Source organism: Arachis stenosperma, chromosome 7, assembly GCF_014773155.1.
Source record: "Arachis stenosperma cultivar V10309 chromosome 7, arast.V10309.gnm1.PFL2, whole genome shotgun sequence".
NCBI lineage: Eukaryota > Viridiplantae > Streptophyta > Magnoliopsida > Fabales > Fabaceae > Arachis > Arachis stenosperma.
The window spans coordinates 90,487,010-90,504,459 of record NC_080383.1 but is presented as its reverse complement, the minus strand read 5'-3'; the positions used below and the strand labels follow the sequence as shown (position 1 = coordinate 90,504,459).

Below are 17,450 nucleotides of genomic sequence, written 5' to 3'. Positions count from 1 at the left end.
GGTTTTTAGGGGAATGTATTAATTAACCTTAACACAACCTACTTATATATACATATTTATTTTATTTTAATTGGAAAGAGGAAGTATAAGGAGCCAATGGAGTATCTGTATAATGTGTACAATAGGGGTATAGGGATGTTCGATTCAGTAGGATATCAGATGTTTATTATCCCTAGTATCCGGATGATTATTCTTGATAGTATGGGTGTATTTTGTTTGAGAAATTAATAGTATTTTAATCTAGATGTTCATTTTTTAACTCATATTAGACCAAATAAATAACTCATTGTACACATTATATAAATACACTATTTGCTCTCTAGCAGAATTCAATTGGAAAAGACGCATATAAAGACAAAGAATGTGGACTTATTAGTTATTGCATATAAAGAACTCTTGCAATATTAAAAAACTCTTTGGATGTGTCAGAATGCTGAAATTGTTGTTTTATGACTTTCTGATATTTTGGCGTAAAATATGTAGTTAGTAGTTACACTCACATGGGGCATGCTTTTTGTGCACTACGTTACATAGGACTATTGTCTATTGTTTCAAAACAAAACAGCAATGGGAAAGTTGAAAGTTCTATTCAATTGTTTGGATTCGAGGGTCCAAATATTAAGACAATATTCCAGGAAATAAGCAACAAGTTGAGGATGTTTTCTTGGGGTGCGCATGTTCTTTCTTTTGGTTCAGTGAGGAGAAGGATAATTAGAAGTGTTGGATGGAGCCTAAACAGGCTTATTATTTTAATTAATTTGGCATCTTATTTGTCTCTTGATAGATACTCTTAGTTGTTATTAATTATGCAAAAAGTGCTTAAATATCTTGCTAATTGAAATTGTTCATTCAAGTGTTGTTTTAGTAAGGTTTTATATTATTTTCGTTTTTATTGGACATAGTAAGGCTTTATATTTAATTCATACAAATTAAAACTTAAAAGCATTATTAAAAAAAAAGATTTAGCTGACATATATTTCAAAGACATAGTTACAGTTATTAATTAAAAAAATCATTATAAAAATGTATAAAATTTAGTTTTCAATATAAATATTATATATTTATTAAAATAAAATATTTAAATTTTTTTATTAATAGTAATCTTAACTTGTATCTTTAAGATGTATGTTACCTAAACTTTAGAAAAAAAAATTAATTGGGTCGAGAAAAACGGGCTGTTCTTAGCTCGATGTATAAACCAAATTTGGACACTTTGTACATTAGTCCACTATCTTGGGCCATTTTGGGCCATGATTACATTGGGCCTGACCATAATCTCAATGTAAAGCGCCTATTTTTTTCGTAAAAGAAATTGCAACTTCTGACGGCAAAGAGAAAAGAAAATCAAAATTGAATAAAAGGATAGAATAAAAGTGGAGATAAGTATTTGGGCGTGGGCCCCGTTTTCTCACCAAAAAAGAGGTGGAATAAGTGACTTGTAAATACCAAAAAAAGGAAAGAGTAAAGTATCATTTTTGTCCCAATGTTTGGGGTAAATCTTATTTGTTTAAATCTTTCTATTTGTATCTCTAGCATTTGTAAAAGTGATTCAATGTTACTGCCGTCAATTACACATCATGAAGTTTTAGTTTGAGTTTTAAAAATCTTTTCTTGAAGTTAGAATACAAATGTCTGGGATAGAATTAATGATCCACTCCAAAAAATAGCTCATCAAAAGTTTAAACTAATTCTTACAACATTTACATAATTCACTTTTTTAGGAACATAATTGAATCTAAACACAAATAATAGGTATAATATTAAAATTAAATACATCCAAGTGAGACCTAATTAAGAATGAATACATTTAAGTTTGAATAATTAAAAAATATAATCTGATTTGTTAGTATAATTGATAGTAAGATAACATTAAATCACTCTTATAAACATTAGGGATATAAATAGAACATTTAAATATTAAAAATACAAATAAAATTTATACCAAACGTTGAAAAAAAATGATACTTTCCTCAAAAATAAAACTTGTAGAGAATGTAGACTTGTAGTTGTGACTTGTGATCATAATTTAGTAATTTACACGAATGAACCTTTGCAGAATGTTACTGTAATAATGATTAATGAATAATGATCACAATAGAGATTAGGCTTCTAATACATTGCACCTACCATTACCAAAACCCCTTTGATTATATTTATATGTACACACATAAAAGATTGAACTAACATCTTCAACTTTATAGTTTCTTCCCAATGTGCCCCTGCATCACTGTAGTGATATCACAAACAAACATATTCACTCAGTATTATAATAATAATAACAATCCCTTGCCATATTAAGCTTAATTAGTTAATTAATTACCTCATGGAGACAATGTTGGTGAATAATTGTCTGGTTTACTGTACTCACCAATACTTCACATGATAGTTTTGCCTGTTCAAACAAATCAAACAGAAACTTCAAACAAAAAAATAATTCTAGCTAAGCTGATTAATCAATGTAATTAAACTCTTAAACTTAATCATTGGCATGAATTAGAAAAAATAGGAACCTGAATGGGGAAGTGAAAGAAGGCAAGGCCCATTTGACCGTTGACCTGAGAAACCGTAAAGAAGGGAATTGCACCCTTTGCAAGGTCTTCTAGAAACAGCATCATCTCAGGCACCACCGCGATTCCCGCGAATTCCACGTCAGCGTCCACGTAGGACGATCCCCTGGCACTCACGTGACCGTGCTCCGATATCACGTGCCCCAGCTTCTTCCCTCTGTAAGACACCGCCACGTCAACCCCTCCGAAATCGAGGGAGTACACGCCGGCGTTGTGCACTCTCACGGTGAGGAGCATGGAGATGTCTACGGTGATATGCGGCAATGGATGCACCTTGATCCGCTTCAGCTTCAGCCCTACGATCTTCAGTGCCGGATCCGACGGCCACAACACGTAGGTGGTGGTCAGGAAGAGAAGGAAACCCACCGTGCATGTCACGTGCCACCGCCGGAGATAAGCCACGGGGTTTTGATTATGATCGTGACGTGGCTTTCGGAGCAGGTAGGTGTAGAAGCTTGATTTTGAGTTTGAGTTTCCCATGGGCTTCTTTAAGAACTTGAACATTGTTTTGTGTTTTATCTGTTATTGCTTGTAGCTTAGGTGTTTGTGGTAATGCCTGTGCCTGAAGTATCAAAGTATGAACATCTGTAAAGATGGAAATTATAGGTAGGTTCTTAATTAATTGAGGATTTGATATTTTTGTTGTTGTTTGGTGTGGGAAATTGTAGTGGAGCTTCTCATTTTGTTTGCTTGTGAATTTAATTTAATGTGTCCTTCTCTTTGTTGTTTGCTTATGATTATGATTCCTCTCAAATCATCAGCATTGCTTTTACTTCAAGTACAAGCTGAATTGGATTTGATGTTTCAAAATATTTTATGTATAAACCAAAATTCTTTTGATATTAGTATAGGAAAGACATCCTCTAAATTGAGGAAATTGAGAAAGTGATAAAGTCAGGGTTAATCACTATCGAATTTGTAATTTTTATCATATGCGAGTCTCATTATCTTAATTTTAAGGGTGATTAAATACTTACTTTCTAATTTTACCAACTTTCTCACTTTACAAGAGTTTAATCCATTGTTTTCTCTTTGACGGTTAATCCATTGTTATATAGTGGGTTATGGTTAAATCTGGCAATATGAGTTGGCTTCCATTTTTATTTATTTGAACTAGTTTTTTTTCGGTGGGGGGAGGGGTTATGGAGTATGTTTTCTCTTCAATACTAATTATTGAGGCATGTCTATATATAGCTGCATGATTGTAGTTTTTAGGTCCCACAATATCCAGTTTAAGAAATCTTTTTAATGGAAAATGGAAAATAACACCATGAACTACTAACAATTGATTATGAAACCCGTCTTGACGTTGTGTATTACATTCAACTAACTAACAGTCAACTCTAAACAAATCAAACTACCAGTCTCTAGTCTTGTTCTTTGTTAAGTTCCACATGAATCATTGTAGTTAGCAGTTTCCTTGATCTAGAATACTATTTCTTCATAAGTTTCTCTTTCTTTTGTTGTAAACTTCAAAACAAATAATATTTTCAACCTATCAGTATGGCAAGGCCTGGAAATAAGATCATTCAAGCCAAGCTGGTGGGTATGTCTCACCTTATTGTTAAATTTTGTTTGTCATTTTCTTTTCTGATATCATTCATTTCATTGAATCTATGGTTGCCCCAACACTTTCTTGTTCCTAAGCTTGAAATGATTATTTTTAATTGCTTTTACGATTTGTACAAATTACTATTACCTATTTTATTATCCATACACCATCAAATATTCTTTCACGCTTGGTCCCCCCACAAAAAAAAATCTTACACGCCAATCACACGAATGAAGGAATAATTAACATGAAGAGGTTGTTAATATGTGAGAAACAGAATAAGATCAATATTGCAAGATCAATAGACCAATAAGATTTGTTTATTATATAATTTGACCAAAATGTTCAGTTAGACAGAAAGATTTGATAGAAGCAGCTTTTGCTCTATCAAATTTCCAATTGTTTGGTTAATTTTAATGTAATACCTATGTTTAATGATTCTAGTCTTAATGATTTATGGAATACATTATACATGTCCCTGTGTAGGTACTTCTTGGAGATATGGGAGCTGGAAAGACCAGTTTAGCACTAAGATTTGTAAAAGGCCAATTCTTTCTTAACCAGGTTATGTTACTTCCATCCGATTTCATTAATAAAAAATTGTTCTATTTTCTTATCAGTGTGGTCCACATTAAACACCAGTTTTATAAAACCTAGTCAATGTATATATTACATGCAGGAACCAACCATTGGAGCTGCATTCTTCACTCAAATATTGTCATTATCCGAAGCAACAGTGAAGTTCGACATATGGGATACAGCAGGACAGGAACGGTATCATAGTCTGGCTCCTATGTACTACCGTGGTGCAGCAGCTGCAATTGTTGTTTATGATATCTCAAACATTGTAAGCAAATCATGAATTGAAACCATTCAGAAGTTAAATTCTTGCGATGAAAGTTGTAGTATGGCAAGAATTGGAAGTTTAAACCATATAACTCTCTTTTACTGCAACATTGTTTGAACTTTGAATTCTGATGTCAAAATGATGATAAAGAACTTAAGAAGTTAGGCCATATAGTTATTGTCAGGGGCAGAACGTATTTGCATAATGATCTTATCTTCTATTTCAGGATTCATTTGTTCGAGCCAAAAAATGGGTTCAGGAGTTGCAGAGACATGGTAACAACTCAAGTCACATGGAATAACAAATTTCTAGTTCCTTAATGCTGTCTCACTATGGTAAAACTGTAACCTTGTAGGAAGTCAGAAGTTGGTGATGGCATTAGTGGCAAACAAATCTGACTTGGAGCCGAAGAGAGAGGTTGAAACTGAGGTATTGCTAAGATCCATCTTCGCCTCTCTAATTATGCCTTGTGACTTTTCCTTTTCTTTTTTTGAGATGATTTAGTTATGTCCAGGAAGGAGAGCAATATGCTCAAGAGAATGGAATGTTCTACATGGAAACATCTGCTAAGACTGCAGAGAACATCAATGAGCTTTTCTATGAAATAGGTATGCATGTGCTGGAAGTCTTGAATGGAGTAAAATTGAATTGAAAATTTTATGGATACAAGTTTCAAATTCCAATTTTAATACAACTTATCCATAAACTTTCATCACTGACCAAGGTGCGTGTTTAAAAAAATAAAGCAGCTGAATTGTATTAATTGTTTGTCATGTATGATAAATGCAGCTAAGAGACTAGCAAGAGCTTTTCCACCGAAGCCTACAGGAATGTTGTTGAACAGCGAAGTACAAGAACGAGGGAGAAAATTCTTTTGTTGCTCAACATGATATCCCACTATGCATTGGAATCAAGAAACAGAGTAACGAATGGTTTCAAGGTGTATTTAGTTTCCTCTCTATGTAAACAATTTCATATGTAATGATAAACTCAGATTAATCATCCGTAAGCTTATGGCCTGTTCTTATATTTACTACTACATTTCAACCTCCCTATTTCTCAGTTGTATGAACATTCAATTACAGCTTACTTTAAATATTCAACATTCATCCCGAATCAAGAGAACATTATATAACAACCAATAAACATATGCTTTACCCGAATAAATTAAAAAAAAAGGGAAAAAAAACACAAACCAACCCTCATGATGAGCTTTGGCCAAAGCTGTGCGATATTGACCTTAATTCATTGTACATTTTGGAACACTCAAGGGAAAAATCTTGCATAGCCCTAAAGAGCTCTGGCATACGATTCTTGAGACTTGCCAAGGTCTTTTGCCTCACTTGGTGGCATTGAGTTGCATAGGCTTCTTCCTCTTCTTCCAACCTCTTCTTAATTTGTTCAACCAAGAACTGCTTCTCTGCAACAAGTTCGTCCGGGCCATGACTACCTTCTGCATTTTCAGGATCAAATTCATCTGGTATTTTCTTTTGCATATACTTGTTATGCCAATCTTCGAATTGCCGCGTTTTCCGGGCAAGCTCCTTTCTTGTATCCTCACATTTTCTCTTCAAACCCATCTCGTCTTGTTGCATGTTATAAATAGTATCCATCACAGCAGCAAAGTTGCCTATAGCTGTCTTGGCAAGCTCATCGGGAAGCCTCTCTAGTCGCTCCTGCCATGCATGGAGAAGCCCTTGAATGGGTGGAGTCCTAACTCTTGGGGGAGAAGAAACCTTTTCCTTCAAACTGCTCTCGATAGGGATAAGATTTAATTTTAACCAATTGTTTAAGGCCTTTATGTATTTCTTTTGATTGTCAACTAGCATCTCAAAATGTGAATGCCACTGATGCGCGACAACCAACAATTGGCCTGTTCGGTCATGATGTTGTTCACTTGTGTCCGTAGGAGACTGGGAAATGTCCAAGGATTTCAGCGACATCATAAAGCTTGATTGCTTCTCATGGCGACCTAGCATGACTTTCCACATAATGGCCGTCCTACAGTCCATAAAAAAAAGCGAATATCAGCAGAGAAGTTTGTGTGTATGGGATGCATTTTGGCATTCTCTACATATCTGGTTGGATTATGAACACGAAACTAAAGCAGAGACGAGAGTTGATTCAAGGATGTCAATAGTGAACCATTAACAAAAGCTTGAATGAAGTAACATCTCAAAGATGTGGAAAAGAAAGAAAGAAACTGAAAGCACTTTTTCAAGGTTAAAAAACTAGCGATTAATGACTACTATTCTACATAACTCACCCATCAACAAGCTCAACAAGCTTTGGATACAATTGCTCATCACGTAAACGGTTAATCTCTGAGACTGTAGAATCCAAGGACTGCATATCTACAATGTATCTTGTATGCAAATGACTGACTGCTGCTTTTGCTTTCTCCAATGCATCAGAGTTGGTACCTCTTTTCTTTAGCTTGTTTAGTGAAGCGACCTTCTTTTGGTACTCAAATTTCATAAGTTCACCAGCCTATAAAATAATCCAGCAGAAAATTCAGAACAGCACCAAAAGATACATGTCTCCTTATTTAACCGAGAACCATGCAACGAGCAAAAGATAAACTGGACTGGTAAAAAAAGGATAAGCAGATAAAATATCATTCTTAAAATATATTTACATTTACATGGATACTGGATATACTTGCAGCTGTTTGAGTTTGTGAAAGAAATTCTTAAATTTTGGATAGGGGAATAAATAAAGTAAATCTCCTACGAGTATAGGTCGCAAAATTTGGTTAAATGAAATTACCTTTACTTCATCATAAAGTTTCTTTTCCCATGCTAGCAACTTGTCCAATACAGCAGCATGGGTATCTTGCTCATCTGAGTCAGAATCATCCTTCCCATCATCCACATTAGGCATTCCTTTAAAGGATCTATTCCATGTAATAACTCGCATGACCTTTTCAGAGTGATTAATGTGCCCTGCACAAGAAAAACTAAAATATGATTCAATAAATTCAATAACCCAAAAAGAATCTAGGATGCAGTTTCACTGCTAAATAAGCAATCATCAAATACTGGGCTTCATAACAACGTATCCTATTGGCATCAATTGAGCTTAAAGCTAGTACAAGTTCAAAGTTCATCACTTCAACAAATTACTCAACATGCCATGTGGAATCCTCGACCTTGAAACAATGGATACCTACCTTTATTATCAGCAAAATTGGAGTGATAATGGAGCCGAGTGGCCTCAAGCATCTTTGTAACCTCATGAGCACTCTCGGAAGCTTTGAGGAACTCTTCATCAAGTTCAGCAAATATCTGCAGAAGATTGATCCTCTTTCCTTCTGTGGAAACAGGCATCTGCTTAGCCATAAATCCTTTCTGTACTGGAGTCTCCATCATCACTTCCTCTGGCGGAGGCACTGGCTCAGGCTCGGGCTCGTGCTCTTCAGTTACCGCAGGAACCTCCTCCTCCTCCTCATCCCTCTCATTCCTGAGAACTTCTTCTGCAACAGTCTCCACCTTACTTTGCTTCTCCTCAAACAGCTTCCTTTGGATATCCTCCTCCTTCTCCAAGTGGTGGTGATGCCCTTCTTCATCCTCATTCAAGGTGGTCCCTGCAATGTTCTCCATGGATGGAAAGAAGTACTCCCAAGCAGCACTCTGTTGTTGTGGCTGTGACATGGTATGATGATGAATCACATGGTCCCTCTCAGTTGTTGCCTCTCGCTGTTGGTGATGTTGTTTCATTGGAGGTGGCACAGGAGGAGGAGCCTCTTCTTCCTCCTCCACTCTTCTACTATTCGCCGCACCACCACTACTTCCGCCCCTTTTGCTTCTTCTTCTCCTCAAAGACCCTTCATTCTCCAAATCCTTACATTGAATATGAAGATATGAACACAACAGTTTTATATATAAGATTGGTACAAAGTACAATGCAATGATCAACATAACAGAAAACTAACTGGTAACTAACAATTGTAACTAGCTAACTGATAAATAATGTATTTGATGTGTGATAATACCTTGTCCTCCTCGTCCTCCTCCATGATGGGCTTGGGCTTGGGCTTGGGCTCTGGCTTGGGGATCTTCATCTCCGGCATGCTGACAGCGCGCTGCAGGGGAGGGGCGTCGGAGAAGCTGGGAGGGGGCGGCGGTGGGAGGTTCTCAAAGGGCTGCGGTGGCGGGCCTACCGGGAGGGAGGAGGTTCCGGGGGCGGCACCGCCGGCGTGAGGGAGGTCGGTGAGGTGGGGATTCTGGACCTCGCCGTGGGCAAAGTCGCTGAGGGCGGCGCCGGCGTTCTTGAGGGAGGTGGCGTAGGAGGAGTGTGCGGCGGCGAAGGCGTTGCGGGTGGAGACGGCATCCTTCATGAAGTGCTTGCGGTCTTTGCAGCGTGCCACCGCCTCCTCGTTCTCGATCTTGGATTGGTTGCAACCCATCTTCCTCAATTATCCAAAGCTCGATCCTTTACTTGCTTCGGATCATGAAGGATCCAGAACAGAGAAAGTTGCTTTTTGAAAAAGGGAATTTTGGAGAAGGAAGAAAATGTGAGTTGGTGAGACTGAGAGAGAGTATGAGAATGAATAATTGAGTTTAGTGAGTGTGATGAGCTGGAGAGAGTAGATAGCTGAGTGTAGAGACAAGAAATCAAAGTCAATTAAGATTTGGCGGAGAAACAAACTTACTCGTTACTCATTCCTAGTCTTTTTGTTTTGTTGAAGTATATACAATATACATTGACTATAGAGTAGTAATGTATGTTGTTAAATTTTTGTTTTGAATGATATGGAAACTAGGGGAGTAGTGCTGACTGAATACTTGGGATTAGGGGATACGAATTCCTGATTACTCGTTAATTAATTAATTAATTAATAATTAATCGGAACTCACACAATGACCTTGTAAAATGGGACTCACATCTCATACCTAAACTACAGGTTAAAATCATCAATTTTAAATTTTTTACTACTAGTAATTATGTACAGCATTATTTATTTCGTAAATATATGGCTACATTTACTTTCTTTCCTTAAAATCTTGTTTCTTATTTATTCTAAAAAATTCTCCTTTGTTTCTTTGTAAAATCTAAGAATTATGCTAACGCTATGCTTCACATATACTAATCCTGAGCAAAATAAAACTTTTGAGAAAAGCGATTCTACTTTCTACGTGGTTGGTGACTGACTATCACAAATTCGGAATCATGATGGAAACTTGGCTTACATGCCTATGGCAAATTGGCCTTTTTTCAAACCATTTCTTTAATTGGTTAAAACTCAACGACCGATTAAGATTATGGCATCGTTGTCACTAGCTGTTAGACTTGGTACTTTCCATGCACCACTCACTGTTTTAACTTAGTAAATTCATTCCTATCGGAAAAATGAATTGGATGATGTTAATCATTAAGATACATAAACAACAATGGTAAGAGATTTCTTTCTACTTGAAAATTTTAACCCCGGGTAACTGAGGCTTCATGTTTTGGTCCGCAATATTTGATCTGCCAAATCTCAACTTCATGTCCTCTTTCATACTCTCTAACATATTGTGGAATTTGAGACATGTCTATCAGCTTCCCAACAAAGTTACTCATGCTTACAGATTCAAGGCCTTCTTCATTTTCTGCAATAAATCATGTGCATTAAGCATTGCATAAACTCAGTAATTACATCAGCTTAAAACTTAAAGTGCATTAAAAAAAATATGGATTCCACTATGAGCTTACCATCCTCCTTCTTGAAGTAGTTTCGAAAATGTGAATATCCATTTGCAACTATGTCAAGGTCAGAAAGACTGAAGTTGTAGCGCTTTTCCAATGCCAAGTATAACACCTAAATAATAGATGGAGCAAGTCAAGCAATTTGAAAACCTTGACATGTGAAATCCCTCAAACTCAAAAATGGGGCCAATCAAACAGAATTTGCATATAGAAGCAGTGAGAACATAAACCTTTTTTGAGCCCTTTGACATTAATCCCTCTACGGTGCTGAAGAATGCGTCGGTAAGGTCATCACTGTAAATAACATCAGCTGCCACCAACAAAGTAGCATTCTCTGCATCTTCAATCTCGCCAGACGTCCAAGAATAACTGCATGATGAAGCCATAAAGTGACTGTGATGTGCATTTGATATGCAATTGATCTAAAGTTAGTTATGTTCATCCAAGGTATCCTTAACCAAAGGAAAAATATTGAAGAACATATAGAGACTCATAGTTGCCTGGAAACTAATTCATTAAAATAAAAAACTTTACCTTGGTGTGCAAGGATCCTCTCCTATTCTTGGTTGTGGAGGCCAGCAATTGAACCAATCAAGCTCTCGTACATGAATTGCAGCTTGATAATTCAATAATCCAAAATTAAGCTCAACATTCTTTGCACAGTTTTCAAGAATTTCAGTACCCCGGTCTGAAAGATGCAATTACACAAGACAATCAAACTTAAGATTACAACAATTTCAACCAAATTAAGGAAATAAACAACATACATGCATGGATGGCACTAAAGTAAAAGGAGGCACATTACCTGTTAGGAACACTGCATTTGCAACACGTGCAAGTAATAAACCCACCAAACCTGGAAAAGGATTTGAAAGCTTGAAATCATAAACATAAAACATCACATACATAATCAACCACGATAGTGATTCAAGTAGTCATAGCTTTCATTCAGGGTTTATAGTTGCAAAATCATATAAAAAAGGAGCCTAATTGGGAAAGTCAAGAAGAGAATTAGTGAAAATACCGGTTCCAGCACCAAGTTCCAATGCAACAACTCCACGGAATTCAGATGAACATAATGCTTTATGCAATATGAAATCAGATAATACCAATTCAGCTCTCCATACCTGAAAAATAAAACAATAAATTATAAAACAAGAGAAAAGAAAAAGGATAAAAATGAAGTTAGTATTAACTATAAAGTAATTAGTGTTTACCTGGAGACCAACATTGGGAATTGAAGAAGTGATATTATGGCGGATTCTGATTCTCACAGTGCTGCTTCTACGAAGAAGGAGGTCACCATCTTCATCAAATTGCAGACTCTCACATGCCACTGATTCTTCTTCTTTGCGCTGTGGAAACGGAACAAGACGAACGGTGAATGTTGAAATATGAGGATCTGAGAGACCAGGTGGGCATCCTAAGTGGACCTCGCTCATCACGTGCTCCTCCTCCATCTCCATTCTTTTACAACCAGTCCACCGCGCTAACTTGCCTCCGCATAAGATGGTGTCTTTTGGGCCGATCCATTCTCATTTTGGGCCGTAACGGACCGGCCCAATGACTTTGAAGGAGTATGCCTATTCTCAAGGAATACCCGCACTTGATTCTAATCACTACTCATGCTTTTAATTAGTCACTCTAACTTCTAAATTACTACAATGTTTTTCTAATTATTGCATTCATCAATAATTCAGAGTGTGATGTACACCCGAGTATATGTGTATAATTGTCCAATCTATAACTAATGAATTATTGAATTCACTCATCTATCTAAACATATATAAGGATTAATTTCAATTGACTTTTTAAAAATGTATTTTTTTTTTTAATTTTAATATACAAAAATAAAAGATGTCTTTTACTTCTCCTTTTTTAAAAAAGCAAAGTAATATTAGTATTTATACAAAAAATCATTTTTAAAAAAGATACATTATTAAAAAGTCATATTATGAGATTGTTGCTACACACTTTTATTTTTTATCAACTCTAATAAGATAAATCTTCGGATTTTGATATTTTTTAGAGATAATTGAACTGGAATTGTTTGTTACTGAGTATATCATTATTCCACTCCGTGATCAATGGTGGTGTTATGTTGCTGCCGTTGATAGAAAGGGAGCAGTAAGCATGCTAATCTTGCGAAACAGCCTCTCATGAAACTCTATTGGATGAGTTTGAAGGAAGAGGTAAGAATGGGGAAAGAAAATGTCGAAAGAAAGATTAGGGATAGAAAGAAAATGACAAAATTGGATTGGATCTCAATTTGCAATTTTTTTAATTTAATTCACAACTTGATTACTCTTCACGTTCACCGCGCCATGAAGAAAATCTAATGTCCTAGGCTGCTCAAGGTGTGATGTTGGTGGTTTGATGAAACAAAAGGGATTAAGAGAGGAAGAAAAATAAGTTCTTCTCATTATTGAAGAGAATGAAAATTCCCCTTAGAAAATATTTGTTAAGTTATTATACATTATATACTATGTACTCTCACTAAAAAAATAATTACACGAAAAATTCTCTTAGAGAATATTTATTGAGTTATTACACCTTATATACTATGTACTCTTTATGTACTCTCACTAAAAAAATAATTACAATAGTAAGCCTATTATTGATAAAAAAAAGTAATCTAGGTAACACAGGGCACTAGCATACCAAGAAGTCTCGCTAGTTGCCGGGGGAGAGTGCGGGTTCACTGCCGTGATTTCTTGTCGTGCTGTCTCGCTCCCTGCCATCCGTGGGCCTCCCGTTGTTTCTTCCGCTTTGAAATATCTTACAATGGCGTTGGCCATGCGATGGGTATAAATTTCCAAAAACAAACCTACTAAAGCAACGAAAGCAATACTATATTCGAATAGTGGAGGAAGAGACGGAAAACAGGAACTCCACTCGATTCTTCGTCTGGAGCCAGCCAGCAATTGAGTTCCAGTGCAAAAGGGGATAATAGATTAAATAGCGCAATTATTCAAGGCGTGTGTTACACACATTTTTTTTTAGGCTTAATTCGCCCCCACCAATATACAATGGTGTGTAAAATGGGTTACTGGCGAATTTCCTGTAGGATACAATGAAGAACACTTAACTTGTTTATGTACTTATACAGTTAAGCCTCACACTAAATGATAATTTATAAAATAATATTCTCTGTTCTTTCTTTTGCGCATAAAAAAAGTGTTGAGATAGATTATCCAGCAATTATAAAAATGAGAGAAATTTATAGAGACGGAGTACATGCAACATGCAGCTACATACTCAACAAATATAGCTTTTCAAATAGTTACAACCTTTCAACAGACATAACTATTCAAATAGTTACAACCTTTTAATAGATATAACCTTTTGAATAAGTCACAACTCTATTAAGAGATGTAACTCTTCAAAATAATTTTTCACATATTTTAAAAATATATCTCACATTTTTCTGGAGGAGGCGCGGGCAAAACAATGAGTACTCCCACTGAGATGGAAAATCTCTCATTCTCTTATATGCTAAAGTATGGGGTTATATTCAGGAGAATGCTTTTTAAGATCAAAATTTAATCGCTCCAATCTATCCTTCAGCAAAAAAAATTCACTCTCACTATTTTTGTTTCTGGGTCAATAGCAGAATACAGTTTATACCTATTAAAAAAAATAAATAAAAAAGATATAAAATAAATAAAAAAGCGAATCAAAACGTTCAGAACAATTGATTCACTGAGATACCCTGGCACTAAAGGAAATAAGTCGAGTAGTAAGAAATGAGATTAATGAATGTAGATGGGCTTAAAGTTTTGGGCAAAATTAGGAATTGATGCACAGTGCAACAGGTGCAGTAATGGATAAGGTAGAGCCATTCCCAAATATTTTAAAGGAGTAATATTTAAAGTTTTTTAATTTAAATTTAGTTAACATTGTGATTTTGTTCTAAGTGCACATATTAATAATAATATTAATTAATAAAATTTGTATAAAAAATATAAAATATAAAATTTTATTTAATATATTATTTATTTATTTATTAAAATAAAAATAAAAATTTTTACTAATAATAATAATTTTAATATATAATTTTAAGACATATATTAATTAAATTATATTTTTAAGACACATAATTCTTTGCGTTGGAAGAAACGGAACAAGACGAACGGTGAATGTTGAAATATGAGGATCTGAAAGACCAGGTGGGCATCCTAAGTGGACCTCGCTCATCACGTGGTCCTCCTCCATCTCCATTCTTCTACCACCGGTCCACCACGCAAACTTGCCTCTGCATAAGATGGTATCCTTTGGGCCGCTCCATTCTGATTTTGGGCCGTAACGGACCGGCCCAATGGTTTTGATGGAGTATGTTTTTTCAGAAGGAATACCCGCACTTGATTCGGAAATGGATCCTCTCCATTTTTTCTAACACTTGAGAGAATAAAGTGTGATCTCTCACCTTTAATTCTATAAGTGGGACTAAAATTAAATAGGAGAGAGAGAACAATAAAAGATGAGATCTTCCACTGGACATCATCCAGTTTTTTTTCCACTGGAGAGGATCCACTCCCCACTTGATTCCAATCATCACTACTCATGCAGTCATGCTTCTAATTAGTTCACTGTAACTTTTAAATTACTACAATGTTTTTCTAATTATTGCATTCATCAATAATTTACTGTATCATTGTCCAGTCTATAAAACCAATGGAGTAGTGAATTCACTCATCTATCTAAACAAATGTAAGTACCTATAATATATGAGTCTTGAATTGACTTCTAAAAAAAAATAATTCATTTTTAAAAAGAATACTTTTCCTTATTTGGCTTCCTATATTTTTTCTTATTAAAAAAAGTCATATTACTTTGTAATATATTATTAGAGGGTATAATATTACTTTGTGGTAATTTGTCATGTATCGTTAACGTAAATTATTTTGTATTGTGAATAATATCGTGTTCTTGATAATTTGTGGGGAAGAAAAGTATACACTAATAGTAATAGTAATATATCAACATTAAATCCTGCATCTATAATTTGATCATCATAATTTGTTGCATTTAGTATGTGAAGTCTAACACACGCATCAAAAAATGTATAGCCTAATGGTTATGTGCGCGTCTAAGAGCTGCAAGACGAGCAGAAATGTCATCATAATCGGGTAGCCTTGGATGAGAACTCAAAGAAGTTGATCTTCCCACTGAATTTGAAGTAGTTGTTGTTGTTTCTGTTTTAGTGTCACATGAATCCGATATCGTTCTTCTTATCATGCTCTGCCCATTATCATACGGTGGCGGATTAGGCTTGATCCTCCTCATTGATCTTGGTTTTGGCTTTGATGAATCCTTTTCACTCGTTGCTACATTATTATACACCATGATGTTTTCTGCATTGTTTTTTTCTGTCACATAATAAGGTGGTGGTACAACATTAAAGGACAATGTCCTCCTCTTGTTGCTACCATCTTCATCCGAACCCTTATTATTAGAGATTTTGCTGCCATCATTACTCTTCTCAGTATCATTATTTCCTGCATCATCTTTTGCCTTTCCCTGAAACTAGTGACTTGTTCTTAGTATATATTATGTAAGATTGGTAGCAAGCAATGTAATAGTTTATAGTTGTAATTAATAAAGTGAATGTTAAGTTGCTTACTTCATGTGACACAGAAAGTGGTGGTAGTGATTGAAGTTTTTGTTCTAAAGCCTTGCTATCAAATCGTATAGAGAACTCTTCTGCTAAATCACTCAATAACTGAATCTTCATTTCCTTTGAAGGGGGATCTTTCCTCAACTTTTTAACAAACTGATCAAATTAAATGTTCAAGTGAGTGGTAGAAACTAAGACATTCTCAATGGTTGTGAACAATAATTAATTACTTTCTTACCTCTTTACTTAGGTATGGTTCAAGGGAAGCACCATATTTGGCTGTAAACAAAGTTCTGAGGTCGCGCAGTTCTGGCAGATCAGAAAACCTTGCTGCAGCATATATCAATGAAGGTATAGCTTCCTTGCATTCCTCAGGGCAATCTCTGTTAATAAATAAAAGCATTCATTTAAGAATTTCCCTTACTTAGCTACATACTTAACAAGGATCAAAGATGTCATTGCATTTTATCCATGCATGGGTTGCCACAAAATTTTAAGTTGTCTGTCGTAGGCCTAACACAACCCTACATGGATCCAAATATATCATTGAGTCGCTATCACAGGCCTAACAACCCTCTTTATTATTCCGGGTTTGGGATCGGCTATGTAACATAGGGCGAGTTTATTATAAGAATTTCTCCAAATGTTGCAAATAATGTAGTAGAAATTAGTAAATGAAACAGATCATACCCCTGATCATAAAGTTCTTTAGCATGATCCAAAATGCATTCAATGTATTTTTCAATTAGTTCATAGCAAGATGACAAATTCTGCTCCACCAAAAGCCCCTCAGCCTGTTCCATTTGCAAATATTCGAATCAAATAGGAATTAATCATTAATCATGAATTAATAACAATGTATTATTATGATGATGAATGATGAGAATGACTTAATTACCCTTCCATATGCATTGTAGTCAAGGTTGCTGCTAAGAAGGTCTACAATGTCCTTCTTAAGAAACTTCTCAACTGCGTTCCTCTTCTTCCGTATGGTCTCTAATCTCGTCCTTGTTAATCTCGCATAAGCTTTGCTGTTGCCAAAATATAATTAATCCAGATTAGCACCATAATCAGGGGCAAATTAAACGGTAGCAGAAAGATAATTAAGCACAGAACCATTGTCGAATTTGTTTACCATTTTGAATAGACTTTCTTCTTGAACATCCTCTCAAGCAT

At 35.4% G+C, this 17,450-nt stretch overlaps 5 protein-coding genes across 6 annotated transcripts; 1 reads left to right on the top strand and 4 right to left on the bottom strand.

Moving 5' to 3' along the window:
- Nucleotides 1-2,195: 2,195 nt before the first annotated feature.
- On the bottom strand, nucleotides 2,196-2,804 carry LOC130940123 (uncharacterized). The gene is made up of 3 exons (XM_057868173.1): nucleotides 2,511-2,804; nucleotides 2,321-2,392; nucleotides 2,196-2,219 (listed from the first exon to the last, which is right to left on the bottom strand). Exons 1-3 carry the CDS (start codon nucleotides 2,802-2,804, stop codon nucleotides 2,196-2,198), a joined length of 390 nt encoding a protein of 129 aa, XP_057724156.1.
- LOC130940827 (ras-related protein RHN1-like) lies at nucleotides 2,467-5,985 on the top strand. 2 transcript variants are annotated; one of them, XM_057869076.1, is made up of 7 exons: nucleotides 2,467-3,008; nucleotides 4,606-4,683; nucleotides 4,799-4,966; nucleotides 5,193-5,241; nucleotides 5,322-5,395; nucleotides 5,481-5,574; nucleotides 5,756-5,985. In XM_057869076.1, exons 1-7 carry the CDS (start codon nucleotides 2,823-2,825, stop codon nucleotides 5,854-5,856), a joined length of 750 nt encoding a protein of 249 aa, XP_057725059.1. In that variant the 5' UTR covers nucleotides 2,467-2,822; the 3' UTR covers nucleotides 5,857-5,985. The 2 variants fall into 2 exon arrangements, with proteins under 2 accessions (XP_057725059.1, XP_057725060.1); XM_057869077.1 differs by lacking the exon at nucleotides 2,467-3,008 and adding an exon at nucleotides 3,435-4,109.
- Nucleotides 5,986-6,149: 164 nt separating this feature from the next.
- LOC130940826 (protein ROLLING AND ERECT LEAF 2-like) lies at nucleotides 6,150-9,535 on the bottom strand. Its single transcript, XM_057869075.1, has 5 exons — nucleotides 8,961-9,535; nucleotides 8,139-8,808; nucleotides 7,736-7,911; nucleotides 7,233-7,456; nucleotides 6,150-6,967 (listed from the first exon to the last, which is right to left on the bottom strand). Exons 1-5 carry the CDS (start codon nucleotides 9,372-9,374, stop codon nucleotides 6,169-6,171), a joined length of 2,283 nt encoding a protein of 760 aa, XP_057725058.1. The 5' UTR covers nucleotides 9,375-9,535; the 3' UTR covers nucleotides 6,150-6,168.
- A 530-nt stretch (nucleotides 9,536-10,065) lies between these two features.
- On the bottom strand, nucleotides 10,066-12,117 carry LOC130941925 (uncharacterized). Its single transcript, XM_057870565.1, has 7 exons — nucleotides 11,875-12,117; nucleotides 11,682-11,784; nucleotides 11,463-11,513; nucleotides 11,192-11,345; nucleotides 10,888-11,026; nucleotides 10,664-10,769; nucleotides 10,066-10,560 (listed from the first exon to the last, which is right to left on the bottom strand). The coding sequence occupies exons 1-7, from the start codon at nucleotides 12,115-12,117 to the stop codon at nucleotides 10,391-10,393; spliced, it is 966 nt and encodes a 321-aa protein (XP_057726548.1). The 3' UTR covers nucleotides 10,066-10,390.
- A 3,610-nt stretch (nucleotides 12,118-15,727) lies between these two features.
- Nucleotides 15,728-17,450, bottom strand: LOC130940122 (uncharacterized). Its single transcript, XM_057868172.1, has 6 exons — nucleotides 17,410-17,450; nucleotides 17,173-17,305; nucleotides 16,965-17,068; nucleotides 16,513-16,657; nucleotides 16,281-16,430; nucleotides 15,728-16,177 (listed from the first exon to the last, which is right to left on the bottom strand). Exons 1-6 carry the CDS (start codon nucleotides 17,448-17,450, stop codon nucleotides 15,728-15,730), a joined length of 1,023 nt encoding a protein of 340 aa, XP_057724155.1.